Source organism: Miniopterus schreibersii, assembly GCF_964146895.1.
Source record: "Miniopterus schreibersii genome assembly, chromosome: 16".
NCBI classification, from domain to species: Eukaryota; Metazoa; Chordata; class Mammalia; order Chiroptera; family Miniopteridae; genus Miniopterus; species Miniopterus schreibersii.
This window is the reverse complement of record NC_138116.1, coordinates 8,015,010-8,039,863: the sequence shown is the minus strand read 5'-3', so window position 1 is coordinate 8,039,863 and position 24,854 is coordinate 8,015,010. Positions and strand designations below refer to the sequence as shown.

The 24,854-nt window shown below is 47.6% G+C and overlaps 1 protein-coding gene across 1 annotated transcript in view; it reads right to left on the bottom strand.

Annotated features, from left to right (window-relative positions):
• PRKCA (protein kinase C alpha) overlaps positions 1-24,106 on the bottom strand; it is a 248,090-nt gene extending 223,984 nt beyond the window's left edge. The window contains exons 1-2 of the mRNA XM_081162411.1: positions 23,656-24,106; positions 20,628-20,659 (exon numbers count right to left, since the gene is read on the bottom strand). Coding sequence (XP_081018537.1) covers positions 20,628-20,659; positions 23,656-23,828 — 205 coding nt within the window. The 5' untranslated portion in view covers positions 23,829-24,106. The remainder of the gene's footprint in view (positions 1-20,627; positions 20,660-23,655) is intronic.
• Between the last annotated feature and the right edge of the window lie 748 nt (positions 24,107-24,854).

Here is a 24,854-nt window from a genome sequence, read left to right as displayed (position 1 = left end):
AGGCAGATGGCCTGTGGGGCTGGGTTACCCCAGCATGCCTCAGCCAGTCGTCAGGAAGGACCGGACACCTTACTGGAGGAACCCACAGGGTTAAAGTGACCTCGTCAGGAATAAGTCACCTATCAGAAGTGGGAATTTCAACAACCACCACCAAAGTCCAGGTTAAAAAAAATATCTATGCTGCTTAAACATTTTAGCAACAAAAGCTGTTTAAAAACTGGCTTTCGGACTCATGGAACAGCACAAAAATGATTAATCACCACAAGCTAAAGTTTCGGCATTTGGGATTTCTTCAAGATTTCCAATGAATCAAGCTCTCAACGCTCAAAGTCGAAAGGCCAATGCCAACTTCTCTGTCACTTCTTTAACAAAAGCACTGAGGTGTTTTAGAAAAAGATGAAGTTTCGGTATCAGTCCAAACAGGTTTCAATCTCAGGTCCACCACAAACAACTGCTCTTTGAACCTGGGCAACTTACTTACATCCTGGAGACTTGGCCTCCTAGTTTGCAACGTGGGAGAAACTTACAATTTTGAGACTGAGGGAACATGAAAGGGTGCTTGGCTGAAGGCTCATATTCCTGCCTCCACCCCCTCACCTGCCATCCTTTCCAAGCCCCAAGACAACTCAGGGTCCCCCTGGGGCCTCCCTGTCCCCCAGCTCTTCCCTTCCTTCCAGCACCTTTACTTTGACTCTGTAGGGAAAGAGAAAATAGCGATCGACCCTCATTAAACAGATTCTTACAAACAAGTAAAGGAGACACGTCCATCAGCAGTGGCACCCCTGGGAAGAATGAATAAATGCTGAAATCTCTGGCTCCGTGCAGGGATCCAACTGGGATCTGGCCCTTTCCCAGGACAGGCCCAGGTCAGAGCCTGGGGAGCAGGGACAGTAGGCCAGCTAGTGCCCTCTCACAGGAGGGTCAACTGCAGCCCCAGGGCACAGATGCAGGCCTGAGACCTGGGGAAAGACAGTGGGGCTGTCCCCTCCTCTCAACCCTCTTCTAGATGCAAGGTCCTTCCTGCCATAGGCTGTCATAAAAATCACATGCGAGACATGGGGTTCCAATTCCTCCACACCCTCCCCGACACTTGGTTTTCTGCTTTTTGTAACGACAGCCATCCTAACGGGCGTGAGGTGGTATCTCCTTGTGCTCTCGGTTTACATTTCCCTAACGGTTAGTGATGCTGAGCGTCTTTCCATGTGCTTATTGGCCATTTGCACATCTGTGGAGAAATGCTTATTCAAGTCTACTGATCTTTTTAATTGGGTTGTCACCGTGTATTAAGTGACAAAAGTAGGACCTAAATACAACTTAACGTAGAGAAAAAAAAAAGCATATATACATTAAAAGAGAGGAAGAAAGCATAACAAAGGATTGACATTAATTACTGCTAGACAGGAAGATTATATATGACTTACTTTCTCCTTTACACTTTATTTGCAATGTTTCTCAAAAAAACACATAGGACTAGTCCAATCAGTACTAATGGGTCAGAGGTGCTGGTCAAGGAGGCCTGAAGGGGAACCTGAAGTGTTCCCTTTACCTAAACAAAGGCTTCAGCCTCCTTATAAGCACCGGACTCCAACCACAGACAGATCCCCTACATACCAGGAACCTCATTTAGGCCTTATAGAAAATGGAAGAAGGGACCTCGTCTGGATGACAGCCAACAGTCTTAGATGCTAATGTCCCCCTGCCCCCAATTTCCCCTCACCCCACCAAACCCTACGGCAAAGGCTAAGGAACTACTCAACCCCATCGGATGCCCTGGGTGTCGCCAGAATCCCCACGTTCTAGTCCAAGAGGTATCACATGTAGACATCCTGCTGCAAATGGGGCAAAAGTTTTCTTTTGCTCTAGTATATTCTGAACCAAAAACAACTGGTTTGCTACAAATGTATGCAAAGGAAAATGCTGCCTGGCCGGCGTGGCTCAGCGGTTGAGCATCGGCCTAGGATCCAGGAGATTGCGGTTCGATTCCCGGTCAGGGCACATGCCCGGGTTTCGGGCTCGATCCCCAGCAGGGGGCGTGCAGGAGGCAGCCGATCAATGACGACTCATCACTGATGTTTCTATCTCTCTCTCTCTCTGAAATCAATAAAAATACATGAAAACAAACAAACAAGAGGAAAATGTTCATCAGATATTCAACAATAACAGTAAAAAGACGTATAAAAGTGCTTTGGCAAGACAGAGCGTGTGTACTTTGTCTTCAAGGCCGTTTCCATCAAGGAAAGGGGACCGCAACGCATTTAGCAGCCAAGAGGTTCTATGCACAGGTGTCAGGAATCTCCTTTACCGAAATAAAGGCATTACAGGCGGGACAGAGGTAAGCACTCGCAGCAGATATCCCCTCTCTTCCCTGGCTGTTCCGCTCTTCCCCCGCCCGCCCCGCAGGCCATGTGACGCTCTGACCACGGAGCTGTGAGCAGAGGTCCCATTCCTGAGCTGAAGCAGTGAGAAGTCCCTGCAGGATCCTCTGCCCTCCCTCCCCCGCGCTTCCGAAGGAGGCAGCCCCATGCTCTCCACATTAAAATCCTACAAAACTCGGGAGCAGAGTCCCCTCGTGGACTCACAGCACGTGTGCATGGAGTGGGAGAAGCCAACTTCTGTCGTGTGAAGCCACTGAGATTTGGGGATTAATGTGCTGCTACCAGATTGCCCATCTCCGCTCATCCAATGGAAGTGTAAGGATGATAAATCCACGATGTGGCAACGCCCCGTGGGAGAGCGTAATAAATACACACGAGTCTTCAGAGGCGAAAGAGAGGGAGGTGCAGGGGGTCCTTGTTACACTTAAGCTCAGAAGAGTGAATCGAGGCTAAGGAGACGGTTGGGAGGAACACGTGGGGCAAAGTCGTTCAACCCAAACTACCAAGACGAGGTTGTCAGAGCGCACAACTAAAACAGCCGCACGCCCAACCCCCTTCCCTCAGAGCCTGAGCCCAGGCTGCAGGGAGCTACAACCCCAAATTCTCCTGTCTGCCACCCCATCTCTACACGTCGCCCCTGACGCACTGGACAGAACTGATCCTCAGGGCTGCGTCAGTCAACAGCGTCGGGGACGCGCCCCCGTGGTAACTCATGGAGTCGCTCCAGGGACTCAAAACATGGAGCAGTTATTCACACAGACAAAATTCCTAGGAAGAAAGACCAGAAATAAACAATCTACGAGGAGACGGAAAGTACACGCGGCCACGTGTCTTCATTCCTCCCAGGATCCCCGCAGCCGGAACCCATTAATCCCACTACTACCAGCCTCACCCACGCACGCGCGAGTCCGAAATCGTCTGCCCTGTTGCTGTTTTAAAGTCCATCTTAGCTCATTTATAACATTCTGTAATCTAGTTAATGTCAGAGCGCAGGACGCCCCCAATACCCCTTTTCCTGCGCTCATCCCGAGACCCTTTTAACGAAATGCTTGAAAATGGAGTTGAGTCTCTAATAGAATATTCTAGCTTAATAAAATCTCTTCCAAACACCGACAAACGTTTGCTTGCCTGCTGATCCGTTTTATCTTTTCTGATAGGATGAGTAGGTATTACAGCTGTGCGACTAAAAAAATAAAATAACTCGGCAGTCCTTCTACCGATGTATACAAATGTCCTGGCTGAGTCAACAAAAGCAAAGGGGCAGTGGCTGGGGGTGATGCCTCCCGGAGTCGCATACAAATTAATGATCTGAGGAGAGCTTATCTTCCCAGCTGTTTCCTTCTGAATTAATACCCAAGAGCCGGGCAGAGAGAAGGTCAAATGAGATCAGCTCGGTAAAAACTGGACGGTGAATGCATAAAAATTTAAAAATGTTATAAAACCCAATGCTATCCCTTCCTTTCTGAAGAATGAAAGCAGGGGAACGATTTTACCGATTGGTTGGTAGAGACGGGCATTCCTAGGAAGCCGTAACCTTAAAGGCAATGCACCATGAGCCAGAATCACCCCGAAAAAACAACTGGGGTGCATTTAACTGAACAATCCTCATACTGTCCAGGGTATTATTGCTCTGACAGCTACTGTCCCCATTCCCTTTCCTCTTTGCCCCGTGACAATAAAGCTGCAACCCCATTGGTCCATGAACACAGCTCGTGTCTGGAAACCTCCCCTACCTACAGCAACAGGTCCTCCTCGACCCCTGCTTTCCTATGCCACAGCCCGGAAGACTTCTGTTCCTGCCTCGTGGGCCCCGCCCCACCCCACCCCTCTCTTTTGCAGGCTCCCTCTCAGCCACACAGCCACCGACTGTCAGGGTTCCACGACGCCGGGGGCACCGGCCCTCTGTGCCCTCTCCCAGGCTCACGAATCCTTACGGTTCATTCAGTTCCACCTGGGAGCGGATGACTCCCAGGCCACCCCTTTCACCCCCAGTGTCCAAACCCAGCTGGCGTTCCCCTGCCCCACTCTGGAGACCTTGAAGGCACCTCTCACCCAACAGGTTTAAAGCCACATGCCCTTCCCCAACCCCCCGCCACCCCTCCAGCTTCAGGGGCCAAATCTCTCACTAGAATGGGGACTGGCCTCCCAGGGGGCGGCCCATCCACTCCTGCCCGCTTCTAACTAGCTCTCCAGGGAACCGCAGGCATGATCCTTCCCAAGGAAATTCTGATCAGCTACCTCCTTCCTAAAAGCCCTCCCATGGATTCCCACGGATAAAGGACAAGATCTTTGACGTGGTCTAAGGACCTGCAAGGTGGCCCCGCCTTCCTCTCCAGCCCCTCCTCGCCCCGCGCCACTCACTCCAGGGGCAGGGCTGCTCTGGTCCCGAGAGCACACGGTGCTCCCTCCTCGCCCCCTCCCGGCCTTTGCGCTGCTGGCTGCCTTGCCCAGGAGGCTTTCCCTCTCTTCTCCGTCTAGGTAACTCCTTTTCAATCTTTAGAGCTCATTCAAAGGTTGTTTCCTTAGGGGAGGCTTTCCTGACCCCCAGACTGAGTTAGGCCCCCTTGTTATCCAAAGCCAGAGTCCCAGGGCCCATTCGTGTCCAGTTCCACAAGCGGCCCGTCATTGCTGGTCCCCATGATTCCCGGATTAGTGGCTGGGTCCGTTACTGGAGGGATTACGGAATCAACAGTCTCAGTTCGGCTTATTTAAGGCTCCAGCACTAGACACCACACCTGGCAGATACCGCAATGATACATACATATTATATAACATGTATTATATAATATACACGTTAAATAGTCGTCTAAAATTTTAGACCTCATTTTCTGAAATTCTCCTCCAAAATTGTCACACTAATATTCAAACAAAAGCTAGGTAAAAGGTGACTTCAAATTTCAAAATCATGACAAATAGAAAGACAGAGCCAGAAGGATAACTGAACTAAAGAATTAAGTACTATGGATAAAGGACACAAGTTGACAGAGCAGATTTCAACTCTCTGGGGGTTATGGAAGTAGAAGACAATACAAACAATATTTTTAAATAAACTGATTATTTTTAAATAAACTGGTTAAATGGAAAGGGAACGTGCCATCTGGTATCACTTTCAGCAGAGCTCTCCTTGATCAAACTTTAAAATAGCAAGAATTCACTCAACAATAAAGATAAATTAAAAAAAAAAAAAATTCACGAACACTAATTAAAGTAGGGCCCTTTCTAATTAGAAGCCCACACCATGAGCCTGGTGAGCACATCAGAGGTCAGAAGGTGAGCCGGTGGTGGCCAGACTACCCTCCGACTCTGGGCAAGTTCAACCTCCTTGATCTCAACAGCTCAAAGGGACGGACAGAGCAGGCTCCCGACACACACACAATCACCAAGTTCTTTCCCAGCCTCGGCCAAGGACAGAGAAGAAAACAAACACTCCCAGAAAGTAAGACGTTAGGGCTGAGTTAATCTTTTGTTAAATTATAAACCCATTCCACACGTCTTTGAAACCCCCCCAATTTAACGTTTGCTGGGCTTGACGGCACTTGTCTGATCACACCCCCATGCACCACCAGGATATCAACCAGGAAATTAAAGCGTGCGTCCGTGCAGACAGATTTTCTACATTTCATTGTGTGTGTAATGGGTGCTGGGGGCTGCCAGGGAGGGAAGACAACATCTGGATCCGAGCTGTAAACACGGGGAAACGGCTTTTAAAAACAGACAAATCCACGAAGAATCTATCTTTCGGAAAACCACGTTTTAGATGAAATTTCACAAAAATCAACAGAAAGAGTCAATAAGCAATATCTATATTCCAATACTAACCTAGAGCCCAGTCCCTTGGTTGCAGGATTCAGGCAACAACCTCTGAGCCTCCTCCATAAAATAACCTGTCCTCATTTGGTTGTAAAGATTAGATAAAATATGTATGTAAAGTGCTTAACACCAGACCATATACAAAGGACATATTCAGTAAGTGCCAGGTACGTACTCTCACTATTCCCAGCAACGAGCACAGTGCCGGGGAGGTAATATGTACTGAATATATAATTATTAAGTAGATGGGTGGTAGCCAGCCATACATGGAGGTCTCAGGGCCTCGACATCAACCATAAAACCTAAAACTTCACACAGATGGGCAGCTTTTTTAAAAAGAGAGAAGAGAAGGAGAGGGATGGGAGACAGTAACGGAAATTATTTTAAAGGTCAGATTTGCACAGATAGGACTTGTGCATGAGAAAGCTTGCAGTCTTATAAACTCCAAGTAATCCCGGGGCTCTATCTAGCTCAAAGGATTGTAAGCAAGCTTTCCAAAAAAAAAAGCACAGCTACCCACCCTTCAGAGCTTTTCTCCTCTCCTTTAACTTTGTCCTCAAACAGTTTTAGGAACATTGCATCCTGGCTTGCTGGTTCCAACATAATTTCCTCTCTCGTACATTTCTGAATAGAGCAATCTGTGCTCAAGCTATCATCAGCCATCGCTGGGCTTAGGGTACCCTTATCTCAGCCTTCATTATGGTTCCTACAAGATCAAACACAAAGAAAGCTCAACTCCTCGTGTTTTCTTTCCTCTCCAGATTAGAAAAAAAAAGAGAGCGAGAGGGCCTTCAGAGTGATTACTAGGGTCACAGAGCTCTGTAAAACACCACGAACCAAAACATGACTCAAATACCAGATTTCGACTATAAGGAATTCACATAAATTGGAGAGTAAAAAACATTGGCTTGGGCCCAGCAGAAGTCAGAAAAAATTTAACATTTTACATGCTGTTAAAAAGGAAAAACAACACTAAGGCATGAACAGGGCTTTTTTTTTTCTTCATCCTAAACCAAACTCCCTTCCTGGCTCACGGCCAATTCCCAACAACTGACGGTTTGATTTGCATGAAACTTTCACTATTTCATGCTAATATTTTTAGGGGGGGGAAAAATTCAGTACCATACATTACTTTTCCAAGATATTATGCTTCTGTGGAAGAATGAAAAGAAGAGGGGAATTATATAAAAACTGAGTAGCAAGGAGATTGAGCACGTCTGAGGATCTCCATCCCCCGGAGATCAAAAGCTAGGAGGGAACCTGGAAACCAGATGGCCCAGGACTGACGAATAGACTCGGTCTTTCGGGTCAATTCCAGTCCAATGATGTGCCACGGCTACTGGGAGTACCGAGCTGAGAAGGGTTCTGAAGCTGAACGAAGACCATGGCAAGAATGTCACATTTATTACCCTTAATAGGGCCCAGCCCCCCCATGACAAAGTGGACAGAGGCCTACGCTGGATTCAATCCAAGATGAGCTCATTTCCAGTCTAGTGCTGATCTGCCACACAGAAAGGTCTCTTGACTTTTTTTTACACTTACACTTATACATGTGGACTTCTTTTAAATAAAAGAACTCTTCAACGTCTAAGTCACACTTACCCAGTTATACTTTAAACTCCCCGATAAGAGGGAACAGGCCCTCTAATTCTTAGGATACCCCTCCTCCTCTGTATCACTAGCTGGAGCACGGCTCTGTACACAGCAGGCCCCAGAGCTGTTTACCCATCGCTTCTTCAAATAAGAACACACCAAATTCCCCTCTCAAGTGCTTCTTCTCGTTGCCCCTAGATGTTCCAGGGTGCAAAAATAATTCTAAAGCCCAATTAGGTCAAAAGACCAAGAACCAAAAAAAAAGAGGGTATGTACAGCCATAAGGGTGAGGTTCGGACAAGTAAATGACTACATTACAATTTAATTGGCAGTTCTTTCCACCGCCCCCCCAAAAGCAGGCAGGCACACCCCCACACCCCCCTCTCTTGCACAGAAGTACTTACTAAAAACTAAAATGTACACAGAGGTACTGTGAACACCACACATTGAGAGAGAACCTCTGACAACCTGGTTTCCCACAAGGACCACGCAGAAGTTGCCATGCTGCAGACTGCATGCTGTAAAATTTAGCATAAACCAATTTAACAGGTCAGCCGTTCTCAGTGTTGGATACTTTGATGGAAACACACGCCATTGGTGTTCTTTCCACAATGACATACACGTAACCAACCAGCATGCGAAGTTATAACGGCATCTTAAAAACTATCTGACCCTGAATGAACCTGAGTCCAACCGGTCAAACCTCTAGACCCAGCTGCCAATTTGCAAGAACTAGAGGAATCGGGTGCCATGTTCCCGCCCACGAGCTCGCCATCGGCAAAATGCCGCAAGAAGCCCTACGGTCCCATAGCCCAGGTCCTCCCCGGGGTAGAAAATAAAGAGAGTGAAGTTGTAGACTGCGAGATGCAAGGACACTTCCAGTTATTTTTAAATGCACAAGATCGCACGACAGTGCCTAAGGACAGCCACTTGGGCGACGAAACTAAAAGAAATTCACACAACCAAAAAATCTGAGGGAAGGGACAAGGCAGATGGAGAACTTGGCCAGGTTCTGCTACTCGACTGGGGCAGTGGTTACAGCAATGTTAGCTTTGTAATAGTTCCTTAAGCCATAGATTTTGTGTGTGGTTTTATAGATGTTTTATTTTACAAGCAAAGGTTTGAAGAGTATGACCTGATTTTAATCCCTAGGGATGTCCCAGAGTTGAACTCTGCAATGTGGTGGCCACTTGCAGCACATGGCCACTGAACTTTAAACTTTAATTTAAAAGAAAATTCAGCTCCACATGTCAAGTGCTGCACAGTCAGACAGTGCTAGTGGCCACCATACGAGACAGTGCAGATTAAAGGACATTCCCATCATGGCAAAGAATTCTACTGGACGCCAGCCGTCTAGAGCATAAGCCGCCTTCCCGGGTCTCTGAAGCTCTGAATTCCTAGCTCATGTCTCCGGGAAGGAGCAGGCATGAGCTCCCTGACCTTCAGGACAGGCTTCCATTCCTATTGTCCTGCTTGTAGATAAGATCCCAACAACAAGAAGCAATGTCAACTCACAGTGACAGCCACCCAGCAACCAGTGACCACAGGCTGACCCGCCCAGAATAGCGTTACTCCAACGCAACAGTATTTTTTTAAAGGAGTGGGCTGATGTATGGTCGAGGAAAACATCTGATTGCTCAGATTATGATCAGACACACGACAAATGATCCTATCAAACACTATCACGAATGTTTTATTTTCCCCCAGTTTATGCTTTAAATTTAAAATAAATCATGAAAAGCATCGTATCTCTTATTATCGTGGTAACTAAAGAATTCAGCGGGCCGAGAGCCTCGCCCATGGGTGGTCCTAGGCTCTCTATACTTTACCTTTTATCTCACTTATCCTTCCACAGCATCTCATTAGATTCCTCTTAGACCATAAGCAAGCCTTAAGCATACCAACTATCCCAGCTCCCGCCCAATAATTCATCTTTATAAAATGCAATCTCACTAGCTAGTTTGTACCACGCGAGCACAGACTTGGCTCAATACCAGCAGATGCTACGGTGCAATTAAGCAGCAATAACAAAAACGGGTGGGGGGGGGAGGGACAATGCATCCCTCAGCCCTTATCCCTAATCTTGCATTTGGACCGTAAGAATAAACAAGAAAAAAGAAAATCAGCCCTGTGTGCTTCTGAACTGTTTAAAATGAAAGATCATTTTATTTTTATTTTACCTTTTTAATTTTTGTAAATCCTCAGAGGACATGTTTTCCATTGCTTTTCAGAGAGAGTAGAAGGAACAGAGAGAGAAACTTGATGCGAGATACATCAATTGGTTGCCTCCGCAACCAAGGTACATGCCCTTGGCTGGAATCGAACCCAGCACCCTTCCGGCCGAGGGCCGACGCTCTAACCACTGAGCCAGACTGGCCAGGACTCGTTTTATTTTTAAAGGCACATATGTGGTACAGAGAGAAAATGAAATCAAAACAGAAGAATGATGAAGTTTTCCAAGTTAATGAGTCACTCAGATCAAAGTAACTGATGTGAAACTAAGGCATCAAAAATCACTTTACTGATCAAAGTGATCAGCGTGTGAAAGAATTAGATTTACTCAGAAGCAGATTTCAGAGCTATTATTAGGCAAATGACTCACATGGCATTTTATAATCTACCTATTGAACGGTAAACATCCTCACACAACTTTCTATGACTCCAACTGCATTTTCAAAAGCACCTTTTCTTAAGAATACAAGAAAATAAGTATGATTTAAACTACTTTGCACATTGTAAATAGTTAAGAATCAACTTGCAGTATCTAGATTATTTTAAAAACTGAGTTATCTCCCATGCTCACAATTTTAGGATAGTTACGCAGTGACGTGCATAAATTCAACAGGAAAATAATTTATGCTCATTTACTGCCACTTAAGTTCAAGACACATCCAAATGGAAGCTAGCAAAAGCCGTCCCCGGCACAAGCCTAACTTTCTGGAATCAATGAGAGCTTTGTCAATGACAGCAAACAGCACCACAAATCCTACTTAATTAGAAAACCTGAGGGAAGGAAACAAACAAATGCAGATGTGAGTGAAGGGGATTGGCTACTTATGTGCATAGCTTCAGATACTAAAAAGCTCCTGCAATTAAAATACTTACTAAATCGGCCTAGGCTCAAAGTCGAAAAGAAAAAAAAAGTACTGATAATGAACCAGAAGTTCAGACGGAAGAGGTCAGTCAGCAGTTTCTCAACTAGAAAGTGCTGATTTTAAATATGTAAATGTTTTATTTATCATTTCCCCTAGTAATGCACACGAACATATCTAGCATAACTCAGGGTGTGTATCCCCCCCTCCATAATCCCCATGCTGTAAGACCCGGGACTGCCACCGTGATGCTGTGACCCAGGGTAACAGCGTGGTCAGAGTAGAGGCCCTTGGAATACAGTCCAAGGCGCACAGTTTCTAAAACTGGAAGTTATTTTCCAAACTTCGATACAATAGATCTTTCATGGCGATACAAGCTTTAATCTCCTGTCACTGCAACATTTTTCTGAAAAGGAAGCAGGACATACCAAAAAAAAAAAAGACACAAAAGGAAATAATGTATCAGTGTAGAAGAACCAATATTTGGGGAAAAGCATGGAGTACTCCACATACATTTCTCCAGCCTGTTCTTGGGGCTGGGCACTGACATCTCAGATAGTCTGGCCTCCCTCCTGCCTCTCCGGCTCCCTGCACGTACGAGTCTCCTTGGCTCATGCTCTTTTCCTCGCACTGGAACATCTCCCCACATCTCTGCAAAGGAAACCCTACGCATCCTACAGAGCCCAAATCAAAGCCACCTCCTAGTGAGCCCAGAAACCATCTTCCTCCCGCTCACACGCGCCGACGCTGTTTCATCCCGACCTACAGGACAATGGGTTGTTTCATCTGAGCTCCCTGACACCAGGCTGCCCAGGCCCCACGGTGTCCGGCACAATAGACACAGCGGAGGTCTGAGTGTCGGCGTAATCTCCCGCGACAGGTAGCAAGCACAGGAGTGCTCTGGAGTTGAACCCTTCACCGGCCACACCTCCACAATCAAGGCTGGAAGGGGAGCCCCGAGGCAGCAGAGAGAGCACTTGGGTTAACAGCATGGAGTCCGGACCCCTACTGCCTGCGTTTGAATCCCGGCTCCGCCAGTTTCTAACTGTGTGACCTTGGGCGAGTCGCTAAACTTCTCTGTGCCTCAGTGCCCGTCTCCTCATCTGTGAAACGGGGACAGCGCTGCTTACCCTTTTCAGAATGGTGAGGGACAGATGCGTGAATGAAGGGTGCTTAGAACAGTGTCTTGGAGAAAGTGCATGGGTGACCGTTGGTGTTTCCAGTACAGGAAATTATCCACATCGTACTCTGTGCACTGCCGGCCATGAGCCACTTATACACATCCCTAAACAGCCACGGGCTCACCGACAGGGTCGCCGGCCCTGATCGGAGCTAGAGCAGCTCTAAGAGAATTTTGCTCGCAGAATTCAGCTGTTACCTGGACCCTCCTCTTATCCCACTTCTCACACAGGTTTGTCCAAGTTGGAGCTGAACTTTTCACACCTTCACAGCCCATATTTCCACCTCATTATTTATCTCCTACCTGCCTATTGGGGTCACCCCGAATGACACAGATGGAGCTTGTATTTCCCCCCAAATGCCAAAACGAGATGCTGGAGGAAACCCAGCAAGGGAAAGCATTAGTGATGGACTGTCTGCAAGCCGATCTTGCCTTGTGAACTCCCTCTTCAATCATTCTTATCTTATGCTGACAATTAATCAAGTCGTTCCCTTCCACCTGGTTTTTTGATAGAAATCTATTTCCAGAAACCATTTTCCAGTTTGTATAATTTAACAGAGGTTTTTTTTTTTTTTAAAGCCGCGTAGCCTTAGTAATTTCAATTAGATTTGACGGTTAATTCTCTGCCGATACTGAGATGTTCGTGGATCGGGTTAAAATCTAGCAGGAGGTTTCAAAGTTTGGAAGGAAACAGACCTGAAATGAAGGGCTTGTCATGGAAATTCTGACAGACAGCTGAGGATGGGGAAGCCTTCAGTCTGTCACCAAGAAATGTTTCATGTTTCCCTCACGGGCATCATTCTTTCCTCTCCTAATATAAATCCAGGCTCTGTAAGTACCCGCAAAGTTTCCACTTGGCTCTGAAAGATGTTTTCTGCAGAACTGTTAGAATCTGAGCCCAGGCCCCACCCCCAGCCTGGTCAATTCTCCAGCCCTCTTGTTTCTAAGTGGGGGATAACACCCTGTGTTTACTGGGGTGGTTTCTGGAATGAAAGTATATAAAATGTGAAAGCTCCTCACGGTCCAGCATATGGCACCATTTAATGAACATGTTTGTCTTTCCCTTCAACTGGATAAAACCTTCAAAGTGACTGTAATTCAGCCCTGGCCGGTTTGCTCAGTAGTTAGAGCACCGGCCCCCAGACTGAAAGGTCCTGGGTTCGATTCCAGCCAAGGGCATGTACCTCGGTTGCAGGATTTGACCCCCAGCCCCAGTCAGTGCATGAGCAGGAGGCAACCAATCGATGTCTCTCTCTCTCTCTCACATCCATGTTTCTCTCTCTCTCTCTCTCCCTTCCACTCTCTTTGAAAAGCAATGGAAAAAATATCCTCAAGTGAGGATTTAAAAAAAAGAAAGTGATTGTAATTCAGGTCTAACCTCTCCTCTGGCGTCTCTGCTGTGGCCTCATCATTCCTCTCACATCAAGGCCCAGACACCTCTTGGGTACAAGTTGTTTAAGAAAACCAGAATCAATCGAGCTGAGCTACTCCTCCCTCTGGAGCATGGCCATCTGGTTTCGGCTCTTAGCAATCTCGACATAAAACGAACCCTTCAGTGACTGCACCAAACACGTGGGCTGGAGATGGTTTTACCCCCCCCAGGACATTTCCCCCTCCTGCTGCAGCCTGTAACATACTTGTTTAATTCGTGGCCATAAGATTCATTTCTGAGGCTTGGATACCTTTCTCAAGACAGGAGAGCCTGTAAAGTGGTTTATTCCTACAGTATTAATTCTGTAGGTTTAGCATCGCATAGAGCTTACGATAGATACAAATTAAAATTTTCTGCTCCGCGTTTTGAATAAGTAGGCTTAGCTTCAGAAAGTACTTTCTCTTAAGCCACCTAGAGATCTACCTTATTTGACATAACTTTAGATTATAAACTAGATTTTTTTTTTTTTTAAAGGCAGGCTGAAGGCACTGTAATCCTCCTGGCTCTGGACATTCCTATCGTCTCTCTCCTAATATTTATATAGTGTCTACTGAGCGCCAGGCACTGCATTAAACACTGGAGACAGAACTGAGCCTCCGTCCTTGCTCCCCGGGCTGGCAGAGAAACAGACAAGAAACGACACAAGGTGAGGGTCCCGCCACAGGGCGGGCCGGGGGACGGAAAAGGTCCAGGCTAAGACTCACAGGGGGGAGACAAGGGTGGGGAAAGAACTGAAGGAAGAAAACACTTTTTGGGAAACTGCAACGTATTTGGGACGACTGGGAGGATGGGAAGAAGGGAAGCATCCATCCCCACGTGAGTGTGAAAAACCAAGGAGCAGCACGTAAGGGACAGAACAGAACGTCCTGCCGAGGAGCCGGCCTGCAGCCGAGAGGGACGCCCTGAGATGAACGCCGTTCTGGAATCAAGAATATACTCCGGAGGAAACCGAATGAGCACACCAAGGGGTGACATGCCTAAAAATTTAAATCTGAATAATGCCCTCCCGGAGAGTGAAACACTCAAGAGGGCAGTAAACCACGTCACCAAAAAATTAAAGAAAAGGAAACTTACATGTCAGATTCATTCTCACAAAACAAATACTTATTCGGATTCTACTGCCTAGCAGAAAGAACAGCCACTCACGTGCTACGGCATCCGCTTCTGGCCAGGATGCGTGAACGAAACAACGGAACACGTTCACTTAATGTACTAAGTACGATTCCGACAGGTACGCAGCACCAAATGGGAGTGCCCAACACTAGCTGTCCACGTGGCCCTATTTCTAACAAGTATGAATGCATCTTTGTGGGGGGAAAGCTATTGAAAAGAAAAACAGGGTTTTTTAAAAGATTTTTTTATTGATTTTTAAAGAGAAATATCGATTGGCTGCCTCCTGCATGCCCCCGACGGGGGGATTAAGCCCAAAACCCAGGGATGTGCCCTGACCGGGAATCGAACCAGCAACCTTTCGGTGGACAGGATGGTACCCAACCAGCTGAGCCGCACCGGCCAGGGAGAAAAGAAATTTTAACTGCCCACCTCCACTGCACTTTTCCGTATTTTAGGTATTATTGACAATTTCCTCTTCAAAGCTGAAACAACTATTATTTCAAATTACGCCCTCTCCCGTGGGCCTGTCTTTTTGGAACTCTATAGATAACTCTGTAGAAAGAGTTCATCTATTGTGAGCAGAGCTTCTAATCTGGGACCAATGAGAAGCGGGGTGCCAAGAGGCTGACCCCCCGTTTTGAAGATGAAGGATGGAAAATCCTGGCATTAGGTGGGTAACTAGACTTACGGGGGAGTGTAGAGGGGAGAGGGGATCGCTTTGTACATTACATAAATGTCTGACCACTATGCTGTACACCTGATACAAAATACTGAATGTCAACTGTGATCGAACAAGAAAAAAAAATCTTGGCATCAACTTTGAAAATCAATGGCCTGTCTTGAGTTCAGGGGTGGCCAACCCCGTACACCGCAGGACACGCTCTGTTAAAGAGGGCCAACCTCACGTTCCGCCCAACTTGGACCTCAGCCCCCTCCTATCTCCTGGCACCTGGTGCCCGCACTTCTTGGCTCTCAGGCCCTGCATTCTGATGAGAATAACTAGACATCCTTTCTGAAAAGCTGCCAACTCCATCCCTGTTCTGCTAAAGGTCACCCTCCCTTCAGCTGGCCTGGTTTTCTGGAATTCCTCAGCTCGGGCGGCCAAGGAGGACTCGCTCTCTTTTCTTCTTTCCCTCGAACATCAAATTTCATTCTTACAGGAGGAATATAAACCACCACCCTGCTCAGGTGAGCTGATGGAAATATCTACCCCAAAGCAGGCCTTCCGAAACGATTGTCCTCAGCAAAGGCCAAAGGAGGCTGATTTTTAACCCTTAATTCCTGAAAAAATACAGAGTTTCTGGGAGAGACACAAGGTAAGCACAATATTTGGGTATGAGCTTAGCAGGGAAAAAGGCTCAAGATTCAAAAGTGCTTCCCATGCCCGGCTGGTGTGGTTCAGTGGTTGAGCATCGACCCATGAACCAAGAGGCCACCAGTTCGCTTCCCGGTCAGGTTGCCGGCTCGATCCCCAGGAGGGGGCGTGCAGGAAGCAGCTGATGGATGTCTCCATCTCTCTATCCGTTTCTCTTCCTCTCTCTCTAAAAAAATCAATTAAAACATATTTTTTAAAAAGTGCTTCCCCGTGGCAGATTGAAAGCATGTAAATGTAAACAAACCCCCTGCAGTCCCCTCAAACACCCCGGAGTCCCTCATTCAGAGCCGACAGTCCCCTGTGGCTCACGGTCATTGGCAGGGATTGATTCTGATGCTCTCTTTAGGGAAAACCTTCATCGGAGAGCCTCAGTTCCCAGGGCATTTTAATTTGTGACATTAAACAAAAGAGAAAGAATGGAAAAGTCAGGAAAAGCACAGGGAGGCGAGTCAGATGTAACAGGCCGGGAGAGGCTGGCACGTCGAATAAGCAGGTCGCATGTGCAGTCTGTTTCTATCGCTGTAACTGGAGCCGCACACGGGTCTTGCTGACTCTGAGAAGGAAAAAAGCGAGCTGGCTCCTCCCCTTTCCAACAGCGAAAGTAGCAGATGTTTGAAAGTAAGACTGTCCGGGCCCCACTGCCCAGGGGAAAACCTCTGCGCAGCTCGGGGGTCCTTCCGCTCCGTGACCACTGCTTTCGGAAGCAGTCAGGACAGGACACAAACCCCAACTGGAGAGAGACCTTTCAGGCTCGAATCTCAAGTCCCTCAGTGACCAAGCCAGACAAGCCCATCTCCCTTCCTCCCGCTCCTTTCTCTGAAAAACACAGGGGGGCAAGGGCCAGTGAGCTTCATAAGCACGGGCCAGATCAAGACAACCAACAACATTACGACAAAAACCAAAAGGCAAGTTTGAGTCATCTTGTTTCAAGGGTTATTTCAGATCAGCAAAGGGAAAGCTTGTCTTCATCTCTAAGAACCATAAGAAAAATGTTTCATGGCGTCTAGATCTGCCCTGAAGCCTTTCTTCTCGCCAGTGTTTTAAGGCCCTTGGCTGCACTATGTCAGACAGCAAATCCTGACAATGGCGTCCTCCAGTATTACCTGCCCCAGAAATATGGTTTTGGAGTGAAAGTGGGAATAACCTCATCACTCTCTCTCTTTTTTTTTTTTTTTTAAATCCTCACCTGAGGATATTTTTCCATTGCTTTTCAGAGAGAGTGGAAGGGGGAGGGGAGAGAGAGAGAAAGAAACACTGAGACCCATTGATTGGCTGCCTCCCGCACACGCCCTAAGAGGGGCCCAGGATCGAGCCTGCAACCAAGGTACGAGCCGTTGGCAGGAATTGAACCCAGGACCCTTCAGTCTGCTAAGGGCTGATGCTCTAACCACTGAGGTAATCAACCTCTCTTCAGTAAAGTTTCCTGCTCCCGCTTATGCTGTATCTTGCAGAAGGGAAGACGTGGGAAATAAACTGACAAGCTTTTTGTACGTGCTTGTAAAACATGCTGCTTTCTAAACGGCATAGATGCCAAACCCAGTTTTAAGGACCCAAACCCACTTATTCCTTTAGTCTTCCAATCCTTACTTCACATTTACTAAGCAGAATGATGGTGAATATTTCAGATCGAAAGCAATCTTATTACATGAACATGTGACTCATTTGGGACCTAGGCACCTTTCGTTTAAAAATGAATCCTTAGGTACGGATTGTGTGTCTACTGACCAAAGCAACACAATGTACTAAAAGCTAGAAGACGGCTGCCTGCATCAGGTGAGAAAACTGATGGATCAGGACAAAAAGTAGACTCCAGCTCCAGCTGCCGTTGCCAGAGGGTGTGTCGCCAAACCCATGGATGAGACTGGGACTACCAAACAGAGCCCCGAGGAAAAGTTTCAAGTCAGAGGACACTGAGCAAACACTCTAAAATGCTCAGATGTTATAAAAAGTAATTGCAAGCTGAGCGCCAACATAGTAGACACTGGGTAACCATGTCTGTGCAGTTAAAAAGCACTGTCCTGAGCTAACATGTATCTTTAAGTTACACCAATAAGATACAACGGATTGATTAGCATGCCGGCTCAAAGTCAAACACAGATGACGCACACTGAAACGCCAACAAGCAGGCCCCACGTTACAAATAGCTTTATACTGGAAATGGTTTCTGTGAATCAAAATCTGCAAATGCGGCAGGAGAACTGGTGAAAGAGATCTGGCATTTCATTCTTCATCAAAGCAAAGAACAGTGCGTAAAGTACATAGTCACTGCTCTAATTCGTGTCATGTGTAAACCCTGGATGCAAGTAACAGGTCAAGTGAGGCAATTCACAGAACAGATACAAACGGCTAAAACACGCTTGCAAACATGCTCCGCCTCACCCAGGAGATGGAATTGGGGGGCTTTTCACCTACCAGAGCAAAAACGTAAAAGGTTGAGATTAGCCAGTACTGGTAAGAGTGAAAAAGGGTACTTCTCATAGATTAATACTGAAAATGTAATTTGGAAACTATTTGGAGAGCAGCTTGGCTATACTCATTAAAATTTTAAATGTATACACACTCTCTTCTAAGTATCTATTGTCCAAGGATATTACCAACAGCAGTACTTGTACCAGTAAGAACTTAGAAACAATTAAATTATCCATCAATAGAGAAGTGGGTGAATAAATTTGATATGTCCACATATGCAACCACTAAACAGAGTAGGCAGAACTGATGTTTTGACATGGAAGGATACCCACCCCACGCTGCTGAGTGAAAAAACCAAGCTGCAGAATGATTAAAAATTTGGTATCTCTTTAAAACACTAAGTACGTGTGACTGAGCGAATGAATGGGCGTCTTAGACAGCAGTTATCACTGAGGGTGGAAAGGCAGAAGGGGATACAATTTTATTTTTATACAGTGTTCACAACTTTTGTGACTATCAGTTTTATAATTTAGGTTAAAGGGAGTTATGCTGAGACTGAATCTGCTAATTCACTAAAATTCAATAGATGCCCTGCGAGGGGAGACGGTTCAGGTTCCCCCTTGTGGCCCAATAATGAAGCCATTCTTCGATTTTCACCAACAAAATCTGCTCACAAGAGCACGTCCAAAAGGGACCAGCTTGATCCTGAGCTCTTTATATGCAGAAAGTCATAGTTTTTAAAATAACATACCCACTTTCTGCTAGATGTTATTTAGAAAATTTAGTAAATATTTTTTCTTATAAGTTTCCACAGGTCCCCCACCCAAACACATTACTAAAAATAACAGATGTGAGCCACCTTAGTCCACAATCTCGACTTTACACCCTTAAACTTCCTAAAATCATGTTCAAGCGTAGGCCCAAACACTGCCTAAGAAGTTCAGGTCCACAGCACTGAGAAACGGAAAGAGTTACACCTTCATCTTTTATAATAAAGATACTGTTGCGACACACCTTTTTCTTTACTCTCTTCTTTCTAAAGGACTATCCCCGGATTTCCCAATGCAACTCTCAAAATGATTTATTCAACAAGGGTTTTAAGCACACCATGAAGAAAGGTCAAGTATTAATTATACCATAAAACCCTGGCATCTAAAATGTTTAGAAAAGGCACAGGGTGGGGCAAAAGTAGGTTTATTCTTGTGTTATTAATTATTGTATTTTCCATACGAACAACTGTAAACCTACTTTTGCCCCACCCTGTATATAAAAAACAAGTTCACAAATTTGCAGAAGGTTTTAAAGGTAATCAACTTATTAGATTAACTGTAAATTTACAAAAAGTACATACATAGTCTTTCTGTCTCTCTCCCTCTCTCATGCACTTAATATTCAACAGTGTTAGGGGAATATTTTCCAAGCTAGGATGTACTTTCTACTTGCCCTAATAATAAACCTATGCCCAGATGGGAAATGTAACCAGAAATAAATAAACATGATATAGACAGTGAGCAGGAGAGCCAGAAGGCAGGCTAATAAACCTAGGATGCCTTCACAAACTAAAAAATGCTTTAAAAAAAAAAAAAAAAGATTTAAACAAATAGAATAGAGAGTATAAAAAGTTCTATGTTTGACCTGTGAGAAATCAGAGGAAGAGACTAATTGGTTTCTCTCTGGATAAATGGATAGCATCATATGTTGTCACAGATCTAAGCAGAAGGGAAAATGTGCCTCATACCACAGCAAGCAGTCACGACCAAATCACCGACACAACCTCGAAACGTGCAGACTCTGTTCTGGACTATAGTCACCCATCAAATAACAAACAACTTCCTGGCATAATGTGTGGCCTAAAATTAATTGGAGCCCAAATCAATGCATGGGCAAGAGATGAATAAAAACGGGCGAGGAACCAGAAAAGCCACACAATTACAAAGCGATTCCATTTTTTCCCGAACACCCACACAAAGGCGGCAGTTTCTGACAAGAATGTTCTTGGCAAAAGCTAAAATTACAGAAAGGTTTTGTTTTTTTCAATGAGAAAAAGGCAGCTCTATATGCAGATTACTAGGCAATAAATACCGCATGATTTTTTTAAAAATTTTTTTTTAAGGTCCAAATTTGCAGCCCTCGTATTTTGAAAATATCTAAATAACTTTTTTGGATGACAAAGAAAAGGAGACTGGAAACACAGTTCCTGTCTGGAATGCTTATTTCATGAAAAGAAAAGTCAAACATGGCAGCTTACCTTGGCACTGGAAACCTTGTTTCCCAAATCCCCTGAAAAACAGAAACAGGAAAAAAATATCTTAACATATTGTGTTGGATGCCATATTTTAAGCCAGTTATGTGACAACATATTCTACAGAGTTAAAAATATGTACATAAAACCCAATGATTTAATAAGAAAACATGCCTAAATAGCTCAGGGTACTGTGTCAATTCAACTTTGAAAAACTCTGTCTGGCCTCTACAGGCTCACTGAACTATTTCAATAGCTCACTGAACTACTTCAAGATTCTTACCAAATTTTTACACTGTTACCAATTCTTAAATTTCAAGACCAGCACATAATGTACATTTAAAGTTGCTGGTCACAATATTCAAATAACATAAAGGACTATGTTTAAAAAAAAAAAGTCAAAGTGGCTTAATTTGGTCCCTAAGGACCGACTGAAAGTTTTTTTCCCTCCCTAACGACAGCTAAAAAGTGATTTCCTCATTTGTTATGAATTTGTTTAAAATATTACTTGTCTAGAAATTACCAAACAGCACCACTCTTAATATTAAATTTTGGCTTAAAAGAGCCAGATTTTTACAAAGTATTCCTATTGTTTGCATTTGAGATTATGATCTAATTTTTTTACTGAGGACCAAGAGCATTTGAAACACATACAGAGGCTATTTTGTTCTTGTAAATTACTTTAGAGAATTTACTCTCCAAGTGGAGAACCTTGACACGAGCATTAAATTGCAAACAGGGTTCCAAAGAGGGTGAACCGCATTTTTCCAGAAGGTTATTAGTCATAATCTCTTGCTTTATGTAGCTTTTTAAATTTACAAAGCACTTCACATATTTTTTATAATTAACTTAGTCATCTCCCCTAAAAAAAAAAAAAAAAAAAAAGTTAAAACCCAAACACTTAGTCCTAAGTTATCAGTGCTTTACTATTTAAGTAAAACTCAAATCAAGGATCCAGAAAAACAGTAACGAAAGAGCACTGAGAAATTAAAACCGCTGCTCGACGAGCCTGGGGAATACTCTCCAACTTCCAAGTGGCTGCTTTAAGCTGAGTGGAGAAATGTTACAGGGGTTACTCAGGGAGAAGAGAGGTTGACTTTTATTTTCCACTTTACCTTACACCTGGTGACCTGACGCCCACATCAGGCCACCAAGGCCTAATCCTTCAGGGCAAATGACAGTGGAAAAGACATTCACTAGCCTGGGTATGTAGGTTGCAGACCCTGTTCTAATTTACCTACCTCCTGCAAAAGTCATCAGCAGTCTAACTGTGCCCTTTTAATGGGATTTCATACTTGACAGGGGAGGCTGAAGACCTCCCCTTAACTAAAGGCAATATCTTCTTTCCCCTGATGTGCCAAGAACTTATTTTAAATGGCCTTGTCTGCAATTACCTACTCCTCTGAGCATAATTGCTTCATAGGCTGACTACACAATGGAAATCATTCATAGAGGTGGCTGTGCTTTTTGTATAAGTGTACTTTTGAGCAGATTTCTGAAAAGGAAAGGAAAAATGAAGCACCTTGGCGCCGCTCTCCCTTAGAGATAATGTTCCCCAGGTGTGACAGATGCAAATAAAGCCATCCACACAAAAACGAAGCACCTTATTAGACCATGGTTGTGGGATTCGCCCTTGGAGATGTTTTTTCCCCCCCGGTATGATGGGTTCACAGAGAACCATTCATACCTCTCCCTAGGGCCCCAACAAGATACATATGGCAAGCAGCCAGCTGGTGGCTGCTCTGTGGCACTGTCACCCCAGCCCAGCTCTCCATCCATCTCTGTGAGGGCGGGAGGTAAGGCACCCTAGCCACAGCTCTGACTTGGGGGCCTTGGGAAGTTATCCATGCAGAAGGGATGGGAAAGGCAGGGTGTCTGGCAACCTAGGGGGAAAACAAACACGCAAAAAAAAAAAAAAAAAAACCCTACAGCTCCTCAAACTGCAGCTCCTGGACTTCCCTTAATTCCAGATTTCTAAACTTTTGGGTTTTTTTGTTTGTTTTTTGGTGGGGTGGGGGTCACCAATCTTTCAAGAGCCGGCTAAGAAAACTATAATTATCTCACCAATAAAAAACACATACAACTGAACCTAGGTTTACAGGGTTCAGAGGCCCCTGGGGCCCATCCGTTGACCAGTTCCTCCCCGAGGCCCCAGGGTTAAGCAGAGCTGAGTTCACTGGAAGTTACCTGAACCCTGACACCTTTAGCCCTTACAGTATTTTTCTTAAATAAGGCCTCTGTCCTCGTGGACGGGGTGACGGGTCTAATCTCCTGCTGACAGGGTCTATTTTAAATGACTCCCTCTGTCCTCCGGCCATTCGCCCGCGGTTGGCGTCCCATCCCCCACCGCCACCTTTCAACAGTTTGCCGCCTCGCCTCCCGTCGGGCTCGCCCTGTAAAGTCAAAGTCTTTCCGTGCCCAGTAGGTACAAGCTACAGTAGGCAGCGACCCAAGGTTCCAGCGGAGTCCACGCCCGCTGGGAAACATAAAGTACCCCCCCCCCGCCCCGATGCGCCCGGCCCGGCCCGCCAGCCGCCCGGCCGCCGCGCCCACTCCCGGGCGCGTTCCCCGGGAAACTCTGCCCCCTGGATGCTCCTCGCCGCTCTCCCCTCCGCTCGCACCCCGCCGGCCGCGGCCCCGAAGGCGGGCGCGCCTGGGCAAACGCGGCCGCTGGACCCGAGGCAGGGACCCGCGTCCCCACCGCGCGCCGCCGGCGTCCCCGCACCGCAGCGGCAGGGGGCGTGCGGCCGGGCGCGGACTTCCCCGCGAGTCCTGCCCGCGTGTGTGGCAGCGGCCGGGCGCGCGCGCGTCGTTCCCGGCGAGAGTCCGGACTCCCGCCGGCTCTCCAAGTTCCCCGAGTGAGTCGGCCCCGGAGCGGACGCGCCTGGGACCCGGGGCTGGGCTAGGGAGCGAGGGTCCCCCGGGCGAAAGGCCCCCGGCCTCGGGAGGGGCTGGCTCCCAGCCCGGGGCGCGGCGAGAGGGGTCCGAGGGGTGGTCCGAGCGCCGCGCCGCGCCCGGCCCCGCGCGCACCTACCAGATGAAGTCGGTGCAGTGGCTGCAGAAGGTGGGCTGCTTGAAGAAGCGGGCGATGAATTTGTGGTCCTTCACCTCGTGCACGTTCTTCTGCCTCAGCGCCCCTTTGCGGGCGAAGCGGTTCGCCACGTCCAGAGGCGCCGTGGAGTCGTTGGCCGGGAAAACGTCAGCCATGGTCCCCCCCAACCACCTCTTGCCTCCGCCGGGGAGCCGCAGCCGGGGAGGGTCGGGTGGGCGGGGGCGGCGCAGCGGGGCCGCGGGCGACCCCGGGCGGAGGGCGCGGGCCGGCGGCGGAGGGCGCTGCGGGGACGGGCGGCGGCGGCGGCGGCCGGGGAGAGTCGGGCGGGAGCCGGGGAGGGAGCCGGAGCCGGAGCCGCTCGCTCGCTCGCTCGCTGGCCCCACGCTCACTGACAGCCCGGCGCCCGGCGCTCGCGCTTCCTACTCGCGGCGGCAGAGGCGGCCCGGAGCGGCGCCGCCCACCGCGCATGCCCCGAGCGCCAGGGCCGCGGGGGCGCGCGGGGCGGGGGCGCGCGGGGCGGGGGCGCGCGGGGCGGGGGCGCGCGGGGCGGGGGCGCGCGGGGCGGGGGCGCGCCTGCCCAGCCGGTGGGAACCTCGGCTTCCCGAGCAGCCCAGAGACCCGAGACGGAGACGGCGGAGGCCCGGGGACGAGCCCGCGCGCAGCTGGGAGCGGAGGCGGGCGCTGGGCGGGGCGGCCCCTTCCCCGCCGCTTTCTTTTCCTCCCCTTTCCTCCCCTTTCCTCCCCTTCCTCCGCCGCCGCTCCTCCCTCCTCGGCTTCCGCTCCTCGGGCCCCGCTCGCTCCTCTCCCGTCCGCCTCCCCCTCCCGCGCGCCCCTGGGCTCCCCTCTCCGCGCCTCGCTTCGCCTCTCCAGGTCTGAGGTCTGCGCAGCCCGTGCGTGGCCGAGGGGAGCCCGGGCCCCGGGATGGGCCCGCACGGGTCGGACCTGCTCCCACGAGCTCCCGCGGCCCCTGCCCTGGCCCCCAGGTTTTATCAGCTTCCATCAGTTTGGGGGTTCACCTGGCTAACAACACTCCCATGGTGAAAGTCCTAAAATGCCCAACCCCAGCAGCTTCGTTCGCGCTGTGTGTGTATGGATGGCGGGAGAGAGGGAGCGATTTCAAATTTCACGCCTATGTGGGATATAAAACTGAAAGTCACAGACGCGGGCAGCCGCGTGGTGTC